The 15903-nt window shown below is 47.0% G+C and overlaps 1 protein-coding gene across 1 annotated transcript; it reads left to right on the top strand.

Annotated features, from left to right (window-relative positions):
* The first annotated feature begins 1571 nt into the window (after positions 1–1571).
* On the top strand, positions 1572–14985 carry LOC127038702 (C-factor-like). Its single transcript, XM_050931500.1, has 6 exons — positions 1572–1712; positions 9051–9102; positions 10044–10231; positions 11892–12047; positions 13295–13405; positions 14226–14985. Exons 1-6 carry the CDS (start codon positions 1572–1574, stop codon positions 14337–14339), a joined length of 762 nt encoding a protein of 253 aa, XP_050787457.1. The 3' UTR covers positions 14340–14985.
* Positions 14986–15903: the final 918 nt, after the last annotated feature.

Consider the following 15903-nt stretch of genomic DNA (forward strand, 5'->3'; position numbering starts at 1 on the left):
GGAATAAACTGGCCACCATACCTATGTGCCATTTTACATGAGATGGATCCAGAGATCTCTTACAAGAGTCAGAGCAGTTTTGACTCAAGCCCTTTCTTGTGTTGAGGTGCTTTGGATAGGAAAAATCACACCCAAGTACCTTCTGAGCGTCTCCCAGTATGGGCGGAAGAAGATCTTGGGATGAATAAATGAATAGCAATCCTTCTCTCGGGCTGGCCAGCAGTGATGACAATTTCCAGATCCCAAACGTTATTTAGAGCTCTCCCAGTAGTTTCTCTTAAGCAGAAATAACAAAGAAACCAACAAAGAACAAGTGGGTGCATTGCAAGGTGCTGAAGTCAGAACTCCCGGGATCCATTTCAGCTCCTCCTAACAGAGAATGCAGGCAAGTTATTTAAGCTCTTTGCACCTCAGTTTTCCCATTTGTAAAATGAGGAGAATAACATGGACCTACATCCCTGGAGGATGAGGGGTGGGTAGGGAATGGAAGATAGCTTCACAGGGCCCTATACTTGGCTGGGGCCTTTAATTGCTACTGTAATATAAATACTACTGATGAATGGGTTCACCGTTTACCACACTTGGCAGCCGGTCTCCTCAGCCCATCACAAAGAGGGGGGTTGGTTACCCTACAAGAGAAGCAGAGAGAAGGAGAGGATGCTTTCCATGGTGGGAAAGGGGGAAAAAAAGTTCTCCTTCCTCTATGGCAATCTAATAAATTCCTGAGCACATTTGTTTTTTTCAACAGAACCTCCTCCCCGGTTCATTTCTGATTGCATTGCCCAGGGGGCTCCTTTTCGGTTACCCTGGCCCCCAGAACCAAACTAACGGCTTCATGCTGAGGAATGTGTTTTACTAGCTGCAGCTGCAGCACACGTGTTGGGAATTGATCTTTTCTTTACTTTTCAGCCTGAGACTTTTACACTTGACCAAGCGCTCTCAGCCCAGGGCTCCCCCTGGAAAGGGCGAAAGGAGAGCAGAGAAATGGCACCTGGGGGGTGCTCTCTATGGAGACATTGGAACGGTGGCGAGCTGGCAAACCCTTATCTCGCTCCATTGCTGGAGGGGAAGGCCTGTGGAGGGGGACAGGATGGGATAAGGGCCCTGGGAAGGGAGGAAGATGGAAACGCAGCTTGCAAAGCAGGATGGGGCGCAAATGGGATGAGGGGCCCGGCAGAGGGTGTGGGATGGGATGAAGAAGGGCTGAAAGGAGAGAGGAGACAGTGGGTGGGGAATTTCGGTGGGGGGCTGGAGAAGAAGTGGAACGGGACCCTGGGAGAGGGATGGGATTGGGATGGGTGCGGGGGACCCTGGGAGGCGATGGGGGGAGTGCACTGGGACAGCTAGTGGGCGAGATCCCCTGGGGACAGGGAGCGGGGGGGGGGGGCTAGGAGGGGATTGGGGGCATGGGAGGAGCAGCCGGTGGGGGTGAGGGACGGGGCCCAGGAGGGGAGCAGCTGGGGGGTGGGGCCCTGCGGGGGCGGGGGCGAGGCCCTGGTCCCGCCCCCCCGGGCTGGGTTAAAAACCGCCCCGCCAGCAGCCGGCCCGGCTCAGCGGCTTCCTGCCCCAGCATGGCCCAGCAGCGCTGCCGCTCCGTGCTCATCACCGGCTGCAGCCGGGGCATCGGGCTGGGGCTGGCCCGGGGGCTGGCGGCCGCGAGCCCCGCCCCGGACTGGGTGATCGCCACGTGCCGCTGCCCGGAGAAGGCGCAGGTAGAACAGGAGGGACCCTGCCGAGACCCCCCCGGCCTGTACCGGGGTGTTAGCTCACGTGCACAGGGGGCTTCTGCAGCCCAGGGCGGGGAGGGAGGCAGTTCTGGGCCATAGGGCTGGAAGTGGGGGGAGATGCTGCTGCTGCTGCACCCCCTGGCTTGGATCAGTTTCCATCATATCCAGGGTTTCCAGTTTGGTTTAATGGCTCTCAGCGCCCCCCCCCCCCCGACAAATTGTCCCAGTGCCCCTGCTGGGAGGGGAAGGGGGGGCTCTCTGTTCTTTCCCCGCGGGGCTAGGGGGTGTGGCTCAGGGTGAAATCCAAGGATCAGTCCCTGACTGGGAAAAACTTCAGTGTTTGCTAAGGTGACCAGACAGCAAATGTGAAAAATCGGGGCAGGGGCTGGAGGGTAATAGGAGCCTATAGAAGAAAAAGACCCTAAAATTGGGAGTGTCCCTATTAAACTGGGACATCTGGTCCCCCTAATGTTTGCTGATTCCTCGGTGCAGCACAAGTCCCGTTCCAAACTTTCAACCTGCCGGGAAACTGGCTAGTCTCCCTCGATATGTAACTCTGAGGTGGGGCTCCTGTTTATGCGCTGCCGAGCTACTGCTGGTAGCTCCCCACTTTTCAAGGGCACAAGACTTAAAATGACATTAGCAAGGACGGCTGCCATTCCCGTGGCTCTTGTGCATTGCAGAGCTGAGGACAGACCTCTTTCTTAGCTGGAAGGCACATCTGGAAAGCAGTCTACTTACACAGCTGCCTCATATAAACCTCCCTCAAAGCCACTAACCCTGTTCCCTCATTCATTCAATGCTGGATAGGTAAATCCCTGACTCTAACCCCCTGATTCCTGAAAGCTGACTCCTACCAGTACTAGACTCCTGGAGCTCTTCTGTTACATTGCTTCATTGATTCCCTTGCCTCTTGTCTGATGGGTTTTTTGTCCTGCTAGGAAAGGAGTTCATTGCCTTGGTGTATTTCAGTCTGTCTTCATGTCAGAGTGGTGTGGTGGTGGTGGTAGTTGTGGGGGGTGTGTATGTTTTTTGTTTTTTAATCCCTCTTTCCTTCAGGATGGGATCAGCTCGCTTATTGCTACCCAAATGGATTCCTTTGCAGACTTAAATCTGTATTCTTGAAACCTTCTCAGCCAATTCATTAGATTCCCTTGCCCCCTTTCAATCAGCATTCCTAGTACAATGTTTTGGGTATAGACTTGACTTCTTTGTCCAGGCACTCTCCAGACCTCACTTGTTGTGAGTGATTGCTAATCATAGCTTTGAGGTAGCTAACTTGCAAGTGGGGTAATTTGTCACCTACCCTCTCTTCACAGAAAGGGTGCACCATACTGGTGAGTAACTTCACAGTGTATCTCTGTGGTCTGCCCTTGGCCCTTTAGCATAAATCCTTGAACCCCCGGCCTGCCTGCTAATTGCAAGGTCAAATTCTGCCCTTGGCTGACTTTGGAGAATGTCTGGTGTGTGCCTTCCTGCATTCTTTATGCATATAAAATGATGGGGTTGAAATTAGCTGTTCCTGCTCAAGAAGGAGATCTTGGTGTCATTGTGGATGTTTCTCTGAAAACATCCACTCACTGTGCAGTAGCAGTCAAAACAGTGAACAGAATGTTGGGAGTCCTTAAGAAAGGGATAGATAATAAGATGAAAATATCATATTGCCTCTCTATAAATCCATAGTATGCCCACATCTTGAATACTGCATGCAGATGTCACTAGGGGTATGGAACCACTTCCATGAGACTGGGACTTATCAGCCTGGAAAAGAGAGAACTAAGTGGGGGATATGATAGAGATCTACAAAATCATGACAGGTGTGGGGAAGTAAATAAGGAAGTGTTGTTTACTACTTCTCATAACAGAAGAACTAGGGGGCTCCAAATGAAATTAATAGGCAGCAGGTTTAAAAATGTGCATTCTGTGAAATATTTACTTAACCTGTGAAACTCTTTGCCAGAGGATGTTATGAAGGCCAAGATTATAACAGGGTTAAAACTATATAAGTTCACAGAAGATAGGTCCATCAGTGGCTATTAGCCAAGATGGGCAAGAATGATGTCCCTAGCCTCTTTTTGTCAGAAGCTGGGAATGAGTGACAGGGGATGGATCACTTGATTACCTGTCATTTCCTCTGGGTCACCTGGCATTGGCCACTATATGAAGACAGAATACTGGGCTAGATGGACCTTTGGTCTGACCCAGTATGGCCCTTCTTATGCCATTTTGAGAGGGCTGGTCTACTAGTTAGGATATTAACGTGAGAGGTGGGGCTTCAATTCCTGGCTTTACCCCTAGATTTCCTGTGTGACCTTGGGCACAGGGAGGGAGGAGGAGATCTGTGCTGCTTCTGAGTAGTTTCAGTTAGCTGCTGCTGGTTTCAGAGAGGCAGGAAGGAATAGCTGACACCAGGCAGTGGGCCACATGGAAGGCCCTTGCCTTGCAGGCTGGATGGATCTGGAATGCAGGCCGCCACTTGAAGCACAATGCTCTGAGCATTACATCAATACAAATCTTCTCTGAAGCTGGCTTGAAATTAACACTCCTTCCCCGAGCAAGGGGTGTTGCTGAAAGGTGGCTTCTGAAACCCTATGGAGGAGGGGAAAACAGAAGTTCTCTTAATCTCTGTAGAGAACAACAATATTGCCTACCCTCGGCATTCAGAAATCCTGAATGGGGCTCCTGAAAATCACAAGGCTTTGAAACTTTGTTTTGAATTAGCAGTAGATGACACAGCAGAGCCTGCAAGGTGTCTTGTCTGAGCTCTTTTCCTGCAGCCCTGAGAGCTAGAAACTCCCTTTTCCAAAGAAAGGAGAGATTCTCCTGACTTCAGCAGCTGGGGCCTTAAACACTGAACTTGGCAAAACTCATGATAAAATCATGGCTTGGCAACAGTACTTGTGTTAACTTTTCTTGAATGCCAAATATGAGCTCTTACTAAGCACATGTGAGCAGAAAAGCAGTAATATTTATTGTGTCTTCCCCACTCAAATATCATGTAGCTCAACTTATTTTAGTAAAGCAGGGGCTTTAAGTGTTCAAAGCTTCCACCAGCAAGATGTTAGAGCCTGCCCCTCCAAAGGCTCTCTTACTTCACATGGTTCCCATTTTATAGCCAGGCTTAAGTGATATTCTTTGTGTAGTAAGGGGAGGCCCTAAGATGTAAACCTTGGTATCAGAGGCCTGGTATGAGGCCTAAGGTCTGAACTAAAGTAGTGGTCAAGACTTCGCTAACATAGAGTGAAGCTGTCAGCCAGAGGCAGGTCCTGCTCACAGAAGCTGGCAAGGAAATGACTGATGCTGCAAGAGGATACGTATCTAAAAGTTACTGAACACTAGAGATCAGAACGTTCACTTATTGGCACGTTCCACACAGATAACAAGGAACAGACTGACCCATCCCAGTGACAGGGGCAAAAGGGCAATATGATGGATAGAGTTGTTTTGATAGAACCAACATGTGCAAGGTGAGAGGCTGTACCTTACTACGTAGAGGGGCTGTACCTTACTACGTAGAGGGGTTGTACCTCAATACGTCAGGAGTGATGTGTAACTTGTTTGTACCTGTGTAGAAGAATGCATCCTTGGGGCGATGTCTTTGTCCGGCCGAGGGGGCAGTGGAAAGTCCCGCCACTGACTGAGCCGAGTCCATTGACCGTGGGCACATATTAGTAGTATGCCCCGTAAAGTAACAATCTAGGGGGAACTATCGTTGTGTCCAATACGGCAATAAACCTGGCCGACGTGCCTTCGTACCTTACTAGACTCTGTGGTCATTGGGGGTTCTCTTCGGGTCTGCTGTGTCAGCGATCTGCGCAGAGCTGGGGCAGCACACAGAGGGAACACACGCACGCAGCACGGCTTAAGTGATATTCTTTGTTCCCATAGGGTAGATGTATGGGAAAAGTCACATTTACCCAGTTCTGGCTCTTCTAACCACCTAGGGCCCGAGTCTCCACTGTTCTGCACCTTGTGTAGCCCTACCAGTGAAAAGTGGATGTAAAAGCTATCAGACTAGAATGGCCTGATCCTAGTGTCCTCTCCTAAGCTGGATAATGAACTCTATGGAAATGTCTGGGGAGGCCTCTCCGATCTGGATTTGTAAAAATCCAATTACAGGAGACTTGAGTTCAGGGCCGGTGCAAGGATGTTTCGTGCCCTAGGCAAAACTTCCACCTTGCGCCCCTCCCCCCCCGTGCCCCTGCCCTGAGGCAGCCCCCCCTTGCGGCAGCTCCCTCCCTCTGCCCTGAGGTGGCCCCCCCTTGCTGCAGCAGCTTCCCCCCTCCATCCCCGCTTCACACACGAGCATCCCGAGCACGCCATCGCTGCTTCACTTCTCTCACCTCCCAGGCTTGCGGCTCCTAAGCTGATTGGTGCTGCAAGCCTGGGAGGCAGGAGAAGTGAAGCAGCTCACCCCTGCCTTGCCTCCTCCCCAAGCACGCCATGGCTCCTTCACTTCTCCCGGCTTGTGGCTCCAATCAGCTTAGGTGCTACAAGCCTGGGAGGCAGGAGAAGTGAAGTGGCCACGGTGTGCTCAGGGAAGAGGCAGGGCAGGGGTGAGCTGGGGCGGGGAGTTCCCCTGCGTGCTGCCCCCCCCTTACTTGCTGCAGGCGGCCCTCCCTGCGCCCCCCTGCTCCAGCTTCCTCCTCCTAAATGCCGGCGGTGACCGGGGCGGCCGAAGATCCAGCCACCGTGGTCACTGCCGATTAAAATGGTGCCCCCCAAATCCTAGTGCCCTAGGCGACTGCCTAAGTTGCCTAAGTGGTTGCACTGGCCCTGCCTGAGTTGCTTCCAGAATGCCCCTGGAAAGGTGGGAAAGAAGCTGCCAGTGGCTTTTAAAAGCCTGCATTGAGGACTTAAATATTTTGCTTGATCTTCTTGTACCTCTTCCCCTCTATGTAGGCTAACTGCCAGCATATAGCCAATGGTGGTACTTCTCCAGTGACCTGGGAACACACTGGATCCCTCCACCCAATCCTCCCAACTACAGAAGGAGCAAATATCTTTCCTGTACCTTACTGACCCCTGGGATAACAGAACAGTTGAAAGCTTTTGCATGTGAGTCTCTGCCCGCTTAGACTGATTTGTGCTGAATAAATCCTAGGTGCTGTCTACTGTGTGTGCCTAGCAAATGGACTTCTGAGGCTAGAGAGCCTGTAGGCTGTCTAGTACCCCTTCTCTTAGGAGTACAGTACCCCACTTAAGCATGGATTTGTCTGATTCTGTACTGTTGAATGTATTTATTACCTGCCCATTGCCCTATGCACATGAACAATAGAAATGGCTACAGATATCTGACCAAATCAATCCTCCATTCCAGCTCACCCATTCAGGATTAACAAAACACTTGTGCTGTTCTGGAAAACAGGAGCAACCAGTTAATGATCATAGAATCATAGATTCTTAGGTTTGGAAGGGACCTCAGGAGACCATTTAGTCCAACCCCTACTCAAATCAGGGCCAATCCCCAAATGGCCCCCTCAAGCATTGAACTCAAACCCTGGGTTTAGCAAGCCAATTTTCACACCCCCAGCATGCTGTGAAGGCCAATAGCGCTTGGCTTGTTGGAACTCCTCCTATTCCACCCTCCTCACAGCTTGGGGCTCACAGTTAAGGACTCTGCACAGAGCATGTCCCACTGGCAGCCCCTCACGTGCAAATAGGTTTGGCAGAATTTAACTTTTTATTTTGATGGAAAATACATAAAAACTTTTCTTATTTTTACCTATGTAAACTTTCATGGTTGTGGGAAATAATGGAGGGTGTCATACAACAATTATTTAATGGTAGAGATCGAGATTCACAAAGTTAAAGCTTTGTAACTGTCGAAACACAAGTTGTCAAGATACAAAATATCCTCAAATCAGAGTTTTAAATTCTCAAGCAGCTTATTTCTTTACCTGTTTGTAAACCTCCACTAATGGAAACACTCGTCTCTGCACAGTGAAAGTTCTATTTTTAAATTTAATCCTTCCAAGCCTATGGATAAACCAGGGGTCTGCTGACTCAGTCAGGCACCATAATTGGTGAGTTGTTGCCCAAGGTGGTTCTTGGTTAGCAAGGTCCCTAATCGGCAAGGGTGGAGGGATCTAGAAGGATAATCTGTCCTTCAAGTTGGGGATAGGAGGGGTAGAAAATGTGCATGATCCTTCCAGACCACTCTGACTTCTCTCTAACTAGGTTCCTACATTCAGAGCTAGTCCTTCTACTCTACTCCCCTCTCCTGCAGTGTGTCCCTGTGTGATAGCACATTTATCACTGGAAGAACTCCAGAGAAAAGTGAAGGGGGGGACAATGAAGGGCTATCACTCTGACTTTGTAATAGAAGATGCTGGTGCTTAACAGTTCCCTTTGTCACTGCATCCTGTAGGAAACTGGACTGTTCCTTTTACATAAACTTTAGCAGATGGAGGACTCTGTAGCCAGAAGGGCCCACTAAATAAAATAAGGAGTCAAATCTTTTGTGGAACACTGTCTTAGACTCTGAATTGTCTCTCTCAAGACACAAGCTACATTCTGGAAGGCTTCGTAACTTGTTACATTTTGGTCTAGGGTGGAGGGACCAGCATCACTGATCCTGGCCCCTGGCTTTGCCTGAGTCATGATTGACCCTGGAGTAGGTGCAGCTGACAGTATCTTAACTTGAACTTTTAAAAATAAACACAACCCAGTGACAGCCAGTGGTCACAAGTCTTGAATTTATTATCTGGGAAAAGGGCCAGGATGATACCAAAGGCCCAAGTCTCTTCCTCATTTCAACAGGAATATCGAGGCAAGGTCCCCAGCTGACAAGCCTTATGCCTTATCTGCAAGGGTCACCTCAAGATGTTTGTGGTGGGAACAAAAATCTCCATGTGTCTTTTGTGGGTTTTTTGGGTTTTTTTTTCTCCCATCTCTCACCACCCTGAGGTTGCCAACAAGAGGATCAGAGCTGTTGGATTCAATCACTAACCAGACTGATAGCAAGCACCATCTTGTGTAACACAGGTAGGGTGCCCAGATGTCCTGATTTTTTTTAATAGGGACAGTCCCAACATTAAGCCCATCACAGGATGGGCTCACCAGTAGCGTTCCATCTGATGGCTAGACTGCTGCATACACGCCCTGCATGCTAGCCCAATGGAGAACATAAGCAGGGTGCTCTCGTGGTGTGGGGCTGCTAGTGGCTTTCCTAAATGAGTCAGTAAGAGCTCGACTTCGCTGAGATGGCCAGCACCTCACTCCCGGGGAAGCTAAATAGACAGGCGTGCTCAGCACTCCTGAAAACTGAGCCATAACCACAGGCAGACGAGACCACAACTCGATTTTTCCTTCTGTTTCTAGGAACTCCAGCAGCTCAGCAAGCAGTATAGCAACATCAAACTACTCCAGCTCGGTGAGTGGAAGGACCTCATAACAAACCAAAGCATGTGCTACCATAGCAAGGTTGGGTTGCTTTTGCGACATGGGAGTGGAAGATCAGAAGTCGCATCTCTTCACTAATAACTTAAAGCCACTCCCCAGATCTTTGGTACCGTACAGATTTCTTATAACTCTTGTGTGACAGTCTCGTTCCTTCTAGTGTTTGAGAAATGATCCGTGCTAATACTTGGCTTTGAGGGTTTGTTTGCTTGTCTGAGACAGAGTGTATACATTTAACTGAAACTCACTGTTTTTGAGATCAATTTAGACATCTGACTACTGCTTATTGAAGAGAACTCCTCTTTTCCCTCCCCCAACTTATTGTCAGTCTCTCGCTAGAGAGGGACTGAGGCAAAACTCCACATTCAAACAACCTCAGTTTGGATCCACATTTTCGATCTCATCTCTATGTGGAGTGGCTTGGGAGGGGGGGACACCTAAACTCTCAGATCCTTCTCTCTCCTTTAGCTTGTATTGGATCACACTGTACCAGTCCTGGTGCTGGATTGAGATCATACATCCTCTTTGTACCCTGATTTTGATGTGACAAACCTGAAATTGTCATGCACTTGGCCTCTTCTGGTCATGAATAAAAACTGAGCTAAGTCAGGCAAGAGGACTGGCCATGCATGACCAGATGTGTATCAGGCTGGGATGAGGAAGCCCTTATTTCCCACCTTCATTAAAGGGAAGACGTGTTGTTCAACATGGACCACGTAACATTCCTCTTGCTTAAATGTTCTGGCCATGCTTGTTTCAGTGGGACTTAAATTTCCACCAAGCGTATTTCCTACACATACCCTGAGCCAGCTTGATGCACTGGCTTTGCCTTTGCAGCCCATACTGGGTACACAAACTATCACTGTCCTAGAGAATCCACTTCATTGCTGATGTTTCCTTTCCTCTCTGTGGCAGACGTGGTCTGTGAAAACAGCATAAAGAAAGTAGTCAAGGAAGTGGAAGAGATCTTGGGAGACAAAGGGCTGAACTGCCTCATTAACAATGCTGGTATCAATGTGGTTGCGTCCCTGGAAGAAGTCACTGCTGAAACAATGCTCACCATTTATGAAACCAACACAGTCGCTCAGTTGATGGTCACTAAGGTAAGACCGGGAAGTGGGTTGACTTTGGGAAAGAGACTAAAAAGGCTCTGTACTTTTGTGTACTGCCTATACAAGTCTTCATGAGCCCCATTGATGCCTCTTTATATTGTACAAGCCTGGTAAGTCTTCCAGAGACAAGCTAATGTTGTCACATGGTCACTGGGGTTGCCCAGTGGGCCAGCTTATCTGTATTATAGTCATTGCTTTGTTCTGCTTCCTTATATTGAGTAGTAATGCAAGGAACCTACAGGCTTTTATACTGTAAGATTTGGCTTTAATAGTGAGGCTTGAGGCTTATAACCCTTAGCGTAGATAAACTTAAGTACCAGTAACTCATAAGTTATAGGCAACTGAAAGTGGTATGCTAGAGGGGGTATTTTGTCCAGAATACTGACATCAGCCACCCACAGAACACAGCTGACACCAACATCTGGAAAGTTCTGGGCAGAACCTCCAACTGCAAAGCTGCCATGATAGCAAATTGATGTGTATGCTAATAGGGTAACATCATACATATACTAACCTATAGAAAACGGACACCTTAAGGGGAGGAAATACAAATAAAGACCTCTATTGAATATGCCTTGGTCAGAGGGTGACCAGATGACAAGAAGAAAATATTGGAACACCGCCACTGAAGCACAAAAAAAAAAAGCTGGAGCTCTGCTGAAGCCAAATATTGGGACAAATGGTGTCCTGACCGCACATCTGTCGGAATGCAAGACACAGTCAAATATTGGGACATCTTGTCACCCTAATTAGGCATGTCAGTGTAACCTACTATAAAAGTAACATTCCAGAGGTTGGGGAAATATAGATCTTGGGAGGGGCCAGAATGATAGTGATAAAGATAATGGTTAAGTATGAAGGATCAGGATAAAAGTATGGACGTCCAAATGTACTTTCTGTATTCTATGTCTGCTTTAGGTTTAAATGTGTTTTATAATCTTTGCTAAATTATTAATCATCTATTTATATGTAGATGGAGTTCCTATAGTGTGAGTGTTGCACCTGTGCATGTCAGGGTTCCCAAGTTATATGATTTTACAGTAATCTTACTAGGCCTGATCTTGGGACAAGAACCTGTTAAATGTTCAAGTTACAATTGTATTTGACCAACTTTGGGTCAGGCTACACTGGCTAATGCTGCCTCTCAAAGCTCTTAAATTGTTCTGGAGAGAGGTCAGTCTCAACCCTAGCCTGCTACGTGGGGTGTCACACTCCACTTAGTTTGACCATGCCCTCTGGTTTGGGCAATGAACAGTACGTGGCGGACGCCTCAAAGTCCACATCTAGCCTTTCTATGGTATGCAAATCTCGCTGTCTTATGGGACAAGAGTACTTTGTATCTCTACAGGGGTTCGTAGTGCCAGGTCCTGAGCAAACTTGGACTGTAAATAAGTAAAGGATTACATCGAGAAGCTGCTTGCTTCATGTGGGTGATAGGTCTGTGATAGTTCTAAAGTCAGCATAAATCATTAGCTAGCTCCGTAGAGGGTCTACCAGTGTGTTAATTTTACTGCAAGTCGGATAGTAGCATAAAGTTGTCCTGGCTGTATTGAGCTCGGCTCTTAATAGGACAGTGTGTTTAATCCCAAATTGGTCTTGGTCAGGCTGAGACTGAAATTTAAGTTGAAATAAAATGAACTTTCTCTTACAGGCCTTTCTTCCCCTTCTGAGGAAGGCAGCCCAGTTGAGCACTGGTATGGGTTGTCACCGAGCAGCCATTATCAATATGTCATCGCTTGCTGCCTCCATGCAACTGGTCAAGGCAAATGAGATGTTCCTCAAAGTCTATCCTTATAGAATAGCGAAGGTGGGTGTTTTCCAAAGCTGTGCTCAACCCTAGCCTGCTTATGTGGGGTGTCACACTCTGAGCTCTGAGCTAAAAGGGATCCTAAACTGGTAACTAACTTAGAAATAGGGGTTCATTCTATATGCTGTATAAGATGACTTTTTACTAGGTAAAGACTTGCTAGTCAATATAAAATAAGACAAGAGAGCTGTTGTAGTTCTCCTTTCTGCACAAAGCTCCCTTTTACCACGAACCTTTCTATCAGGAATACAGAACATGTTGTCCTTAACTAACCACTATGCTGTCCAGGTAAGTGCCTTGTTAACAGTCCCTTCTAAATGCAGCCAGCATTTTTAGGAGATCTCCCTAGACCTACGATGTACCTACTGGCCATAGTGCAAGGCTTCTGCCTAACCTCAGCAAGGTGGTCAGTAGAGTAAATATTAAACTGATTGCAAGGAGTGGTAGTCTCACCGTGATTAGTGTCAACATGAATGTGGATTTTTAACATCTACGCATCCAGGGTCTGTGATTGATCTGCTATTGGTTATGGTTAGCCAAGGGTGGATTTAATAGAATACTGGTTGCTTGAGTTAAATGACATGTCCCTTATGGCAGACATTCTTGTTCCTTGTTCCTCCCCTCTCCCACAACAACACGCTCTTCTCAACTCCTAAGGTTCTAGGACCTTGCTGATTAGGAACTAAATGGAACATAATTTGTTTCCTCAGACACTCAATACAACAATGACTGCACAAACCAAGTAGCTCAGTTAAACTCACCAAGTTGTCCTGTAGGCTGGTGAGGAAAGAAAGGGTTACCTTTTCTTTCTCGTTGGTCTTCAATGCTTGGATGGAGGAGTCTTGTAAATATTCTTAGTTCAAGGGTTCTGAAAGGCTGTATTTATATGGGGGGCTGTGAGTATATAATACAGCCTTTCAGAATCTTTGAACTAAATATTTACAAGACTTCCATGTGAGTGTCATACTGTACTTCCAGATCCATCAGAGCTTGACCAAAAATTGCCCCATCATTCTCCTCACTTGCACCAAAATAGCTCCATTGACTTTTGACCCACTCTTGACTGGCATCTTCTAAGAGGGGAGATTGAAGTCCACAGTGTCTGAAATACATCTTCCAGAGGTGACCTTTCTACAGCTCCCTGACACATCGGGTCAGGAATGAGGAAGCAAGGTACTAACTGGCTGACCTTCCTTCCAGACCTCAAAGTTGAAACTGACATTCTAATACCATCTTCGCTCTTCCAGACTGCACTGAATATGATCACCAGGTGTCTTGCTGCAGACTTGAAAGAGGATAGAATCCTTTGTATTTCTCTGCACCCAGGCTGGATTCAAACTGACATGGGAGGAGACATGGTTAGTGACATCAAGACACTTTTTTTTTAATTTTTTTTTTTTTAGGACCAACCTTGCATCTGTCAGGGAAAATTGAACCCCTCCCCAGGCCTGAGGCCTAATAAGCAAAAGCTATTAAATATAAGAACTGTAGCTAGGTTCGTTTGTCTGCACAGGAGGCATGCAGGGGCAGAAAGTTGTGGTCAGGGCCCCAAAAAGAAGGAACTAAAGTAGGGGAAAGAGGAACCAGAGAGTGAAACAGAAGCCCCCAGTCATGCCAAATTGCAATAGGTGTTACTGTATAGCTGAAACCGCAAGAGTTGGGTCTTAGAACGGTCAAGCCACAAGTCAGACAATAACAGGAAAAACCATAAGTGGGAAAAGAAATTAATCAGCTTGCTTTTGATTAATAATATTCTAAATAAGGCAATGATAGTATGTACTGAGCACACTATATTTTGCGGTTTTAACCTTTATAAGCTTGGTAAAATTTGTAAAGAGCAGAGCAGTTTCTCTTGTGTGGGGCTATGCTGTCTCTCCCTACATGCATGCTTGTATGGAATAAAGGAGCCTCAGGCTGTCTGATCTAAAATCAACTGTGTGGCCTATTTTCCACAACACATCTCAAAACCTTTAAAATATACTAGTTCTCTAGTTCACTCTTGCAATCCACTAACTGTTGAAGGTTTTGAAGAGCCTGTTGCCTTAATACATCTCATTAACTAGGAAACTGTGTATTAAGTGCAACATTACTTATACGTGTGCAAGAGCTTCCTTAGAATTCTATTGCTTGCCTTTCTCCAAGGACACTCCTAATTTTTTTTAATCTTGATCCTCCTAGGCTCCTTTGCAGATACAAGAAGCTATCCCAGGTATCCTCTCAGTTCTGGCTAATCTCAGCGAAAAAGACAACGGCTCCTTCCTAGATGGGCAAGGGGGAACACTACCATGGTAACACGCACACCATGGACTACAGGATGAGAGTAATACCAGAAGTTAAATCTTGGTTGGCAATGTCTTTGTTTAGATCTCTTTGACTATTTCAACTAGTATATTAACAAACTGTTATCCAACCTATACAGGTATTTAGAAGTTTTTTGCTCTGCTGTTCAAATAACCTCTGCAAACCCTGAGAAGGAAACAGGACATTGGGAATGATACCTTTTAGCAAACACTCCAATTTACCAAAACTACAGCTAAGGGGGTGGGGATTATTCCTATTGGATTCCAATACCAAAGCAGTAATACCTACTCTTACGGGTGAGAGTTGCAGGTGACACCATTCCATTCAGTGGATTTGGGCCTGTTTTACCTCAATAAAGGGGTTGCTGCGGTCCCTACTCCAAGCTGGAGGGACATGTCTGGATGGCTCCTGCAGGCTGAACCACTCTGGTAACTCTTGTACCGTAAATCAGTCTAGCAGGTCAGGATTGTTCAGGTGGGTAAAGACTGAAGCTTTAACCCTGGTCACTGCACTTCTCCAGAAGTGTCCCCATGGTCATGGCACAAGATACTTGTTTCCTTCCTTGCTGTGTGTCCAATCTTCTGGTCCATGTAGGGGTGGGGTTTGTCTTTTTGACTTCTAATTTGTCTTCAATAAAAGCTGCTTTTGTTTAAGCAAAAACCACTTATTTACTGAACTACTTCAAGGCTTTCCTGCTGGACCTAGCTGAGGAGTCTGGGGCTCTGCCTCAAGGGGTGAGATCAAAATTCCAGCTGAAAGGCATTGCTTTCTGTCCAGTGCCACCTTGAAGGTGGCTGTTAGAGGCTGGCTCAGTTCACTAGTAGTGCCCAAAAGATGGAGAGCAACTAATTGTTGGGTACAAAATGTTACCTGTAGCTGGGATAGAGCAGAGATCTCTGAATACTGACTGAGGTAAAGGTGGAAGCAAAGACGTATTGCAGGAACTATGAAGTGTTTTTGAAAGTTTCTCTTTTTAGTGCTTCAGCAATTACTTTTCTAATCTCTTAAGTCAAGCTGCCTACTTATGTTAATGGTGTGCTGAAGAATAACTTTCTCTTTGTGATGAGCTGTGATTCTAATAGCAATATGAAGGGCCAAAGCTCTGAGCTGTCTCTTCTGTGACAGTAGCTATTCTTCAAAACCTGCCCCCAAGGGATCTTGCAAGCTGGTTTAAGATACAGATCCCATGACCAGGGACCTAGCTGAAGTTTTCACTTTCTTTTTTCCCTAGTTCTCATGCCACATTACCAACAGCAGATGAACCATAACTAGGTCTGACTGAACCAACTGCTGTGGGAGGTGGAGACAACCTTCCACATCATGGGTTCTCAATATGCTACAAAAACTCCATGGCCCACCTGTGTCACAATAACAGCTTTTCTGCACATGAAAGCCAGGACTGGTGTTAAGGGGTAGTAAGCAGGTCAATAATCCAGGGCCTTGTGCTACTGGGGCCCCTACCAGGACCGGCTCTACCACTTTTGCCACCCCAAGCAGAAAAACCCCTGTGACTGCCACTGCCCAAACTGCTGACACAGAGGGGAGAACTGCTACC

Source organism: Gopherus flavomarginatus, chromosome 21 (assembly GCF_025201925.1).
Source record: "Gopherus flavomarginatus isolate rGopFla2 chromosome 21, rGopFla2.mat.asm, whole genome shotgun sequence".
Lineage (NCBI taxonomy): Eukaryota > Metazoa > Chordata > Testudines > Testudinidae > Gopherus > Gopherus flavomarginatus.

Coding starts and splice junctions, on each gene's coding strand:
- LOC127038702 (XM_050931500.1), top strand. CDS start 1,572: ATGGCCCAGCAGCGCTGCCGCTCCGTGCTCATCACCGGCTGCAGCCGG. Junction 9,103..10,043: donor CATCAAACTACTCCAGCTCG/GTGAGTGGAAGG, acceptor TCTCTGTGGCAG/ACGTGGTCTGTGAAAACAGC. Junction 12,048..13,294: donor ATCCTTATAGAATAGCGAAG/GTGGGTGTTTTC, acceptor TCGCTCTTCCAG/ACTGCACTGAATATGATCAC.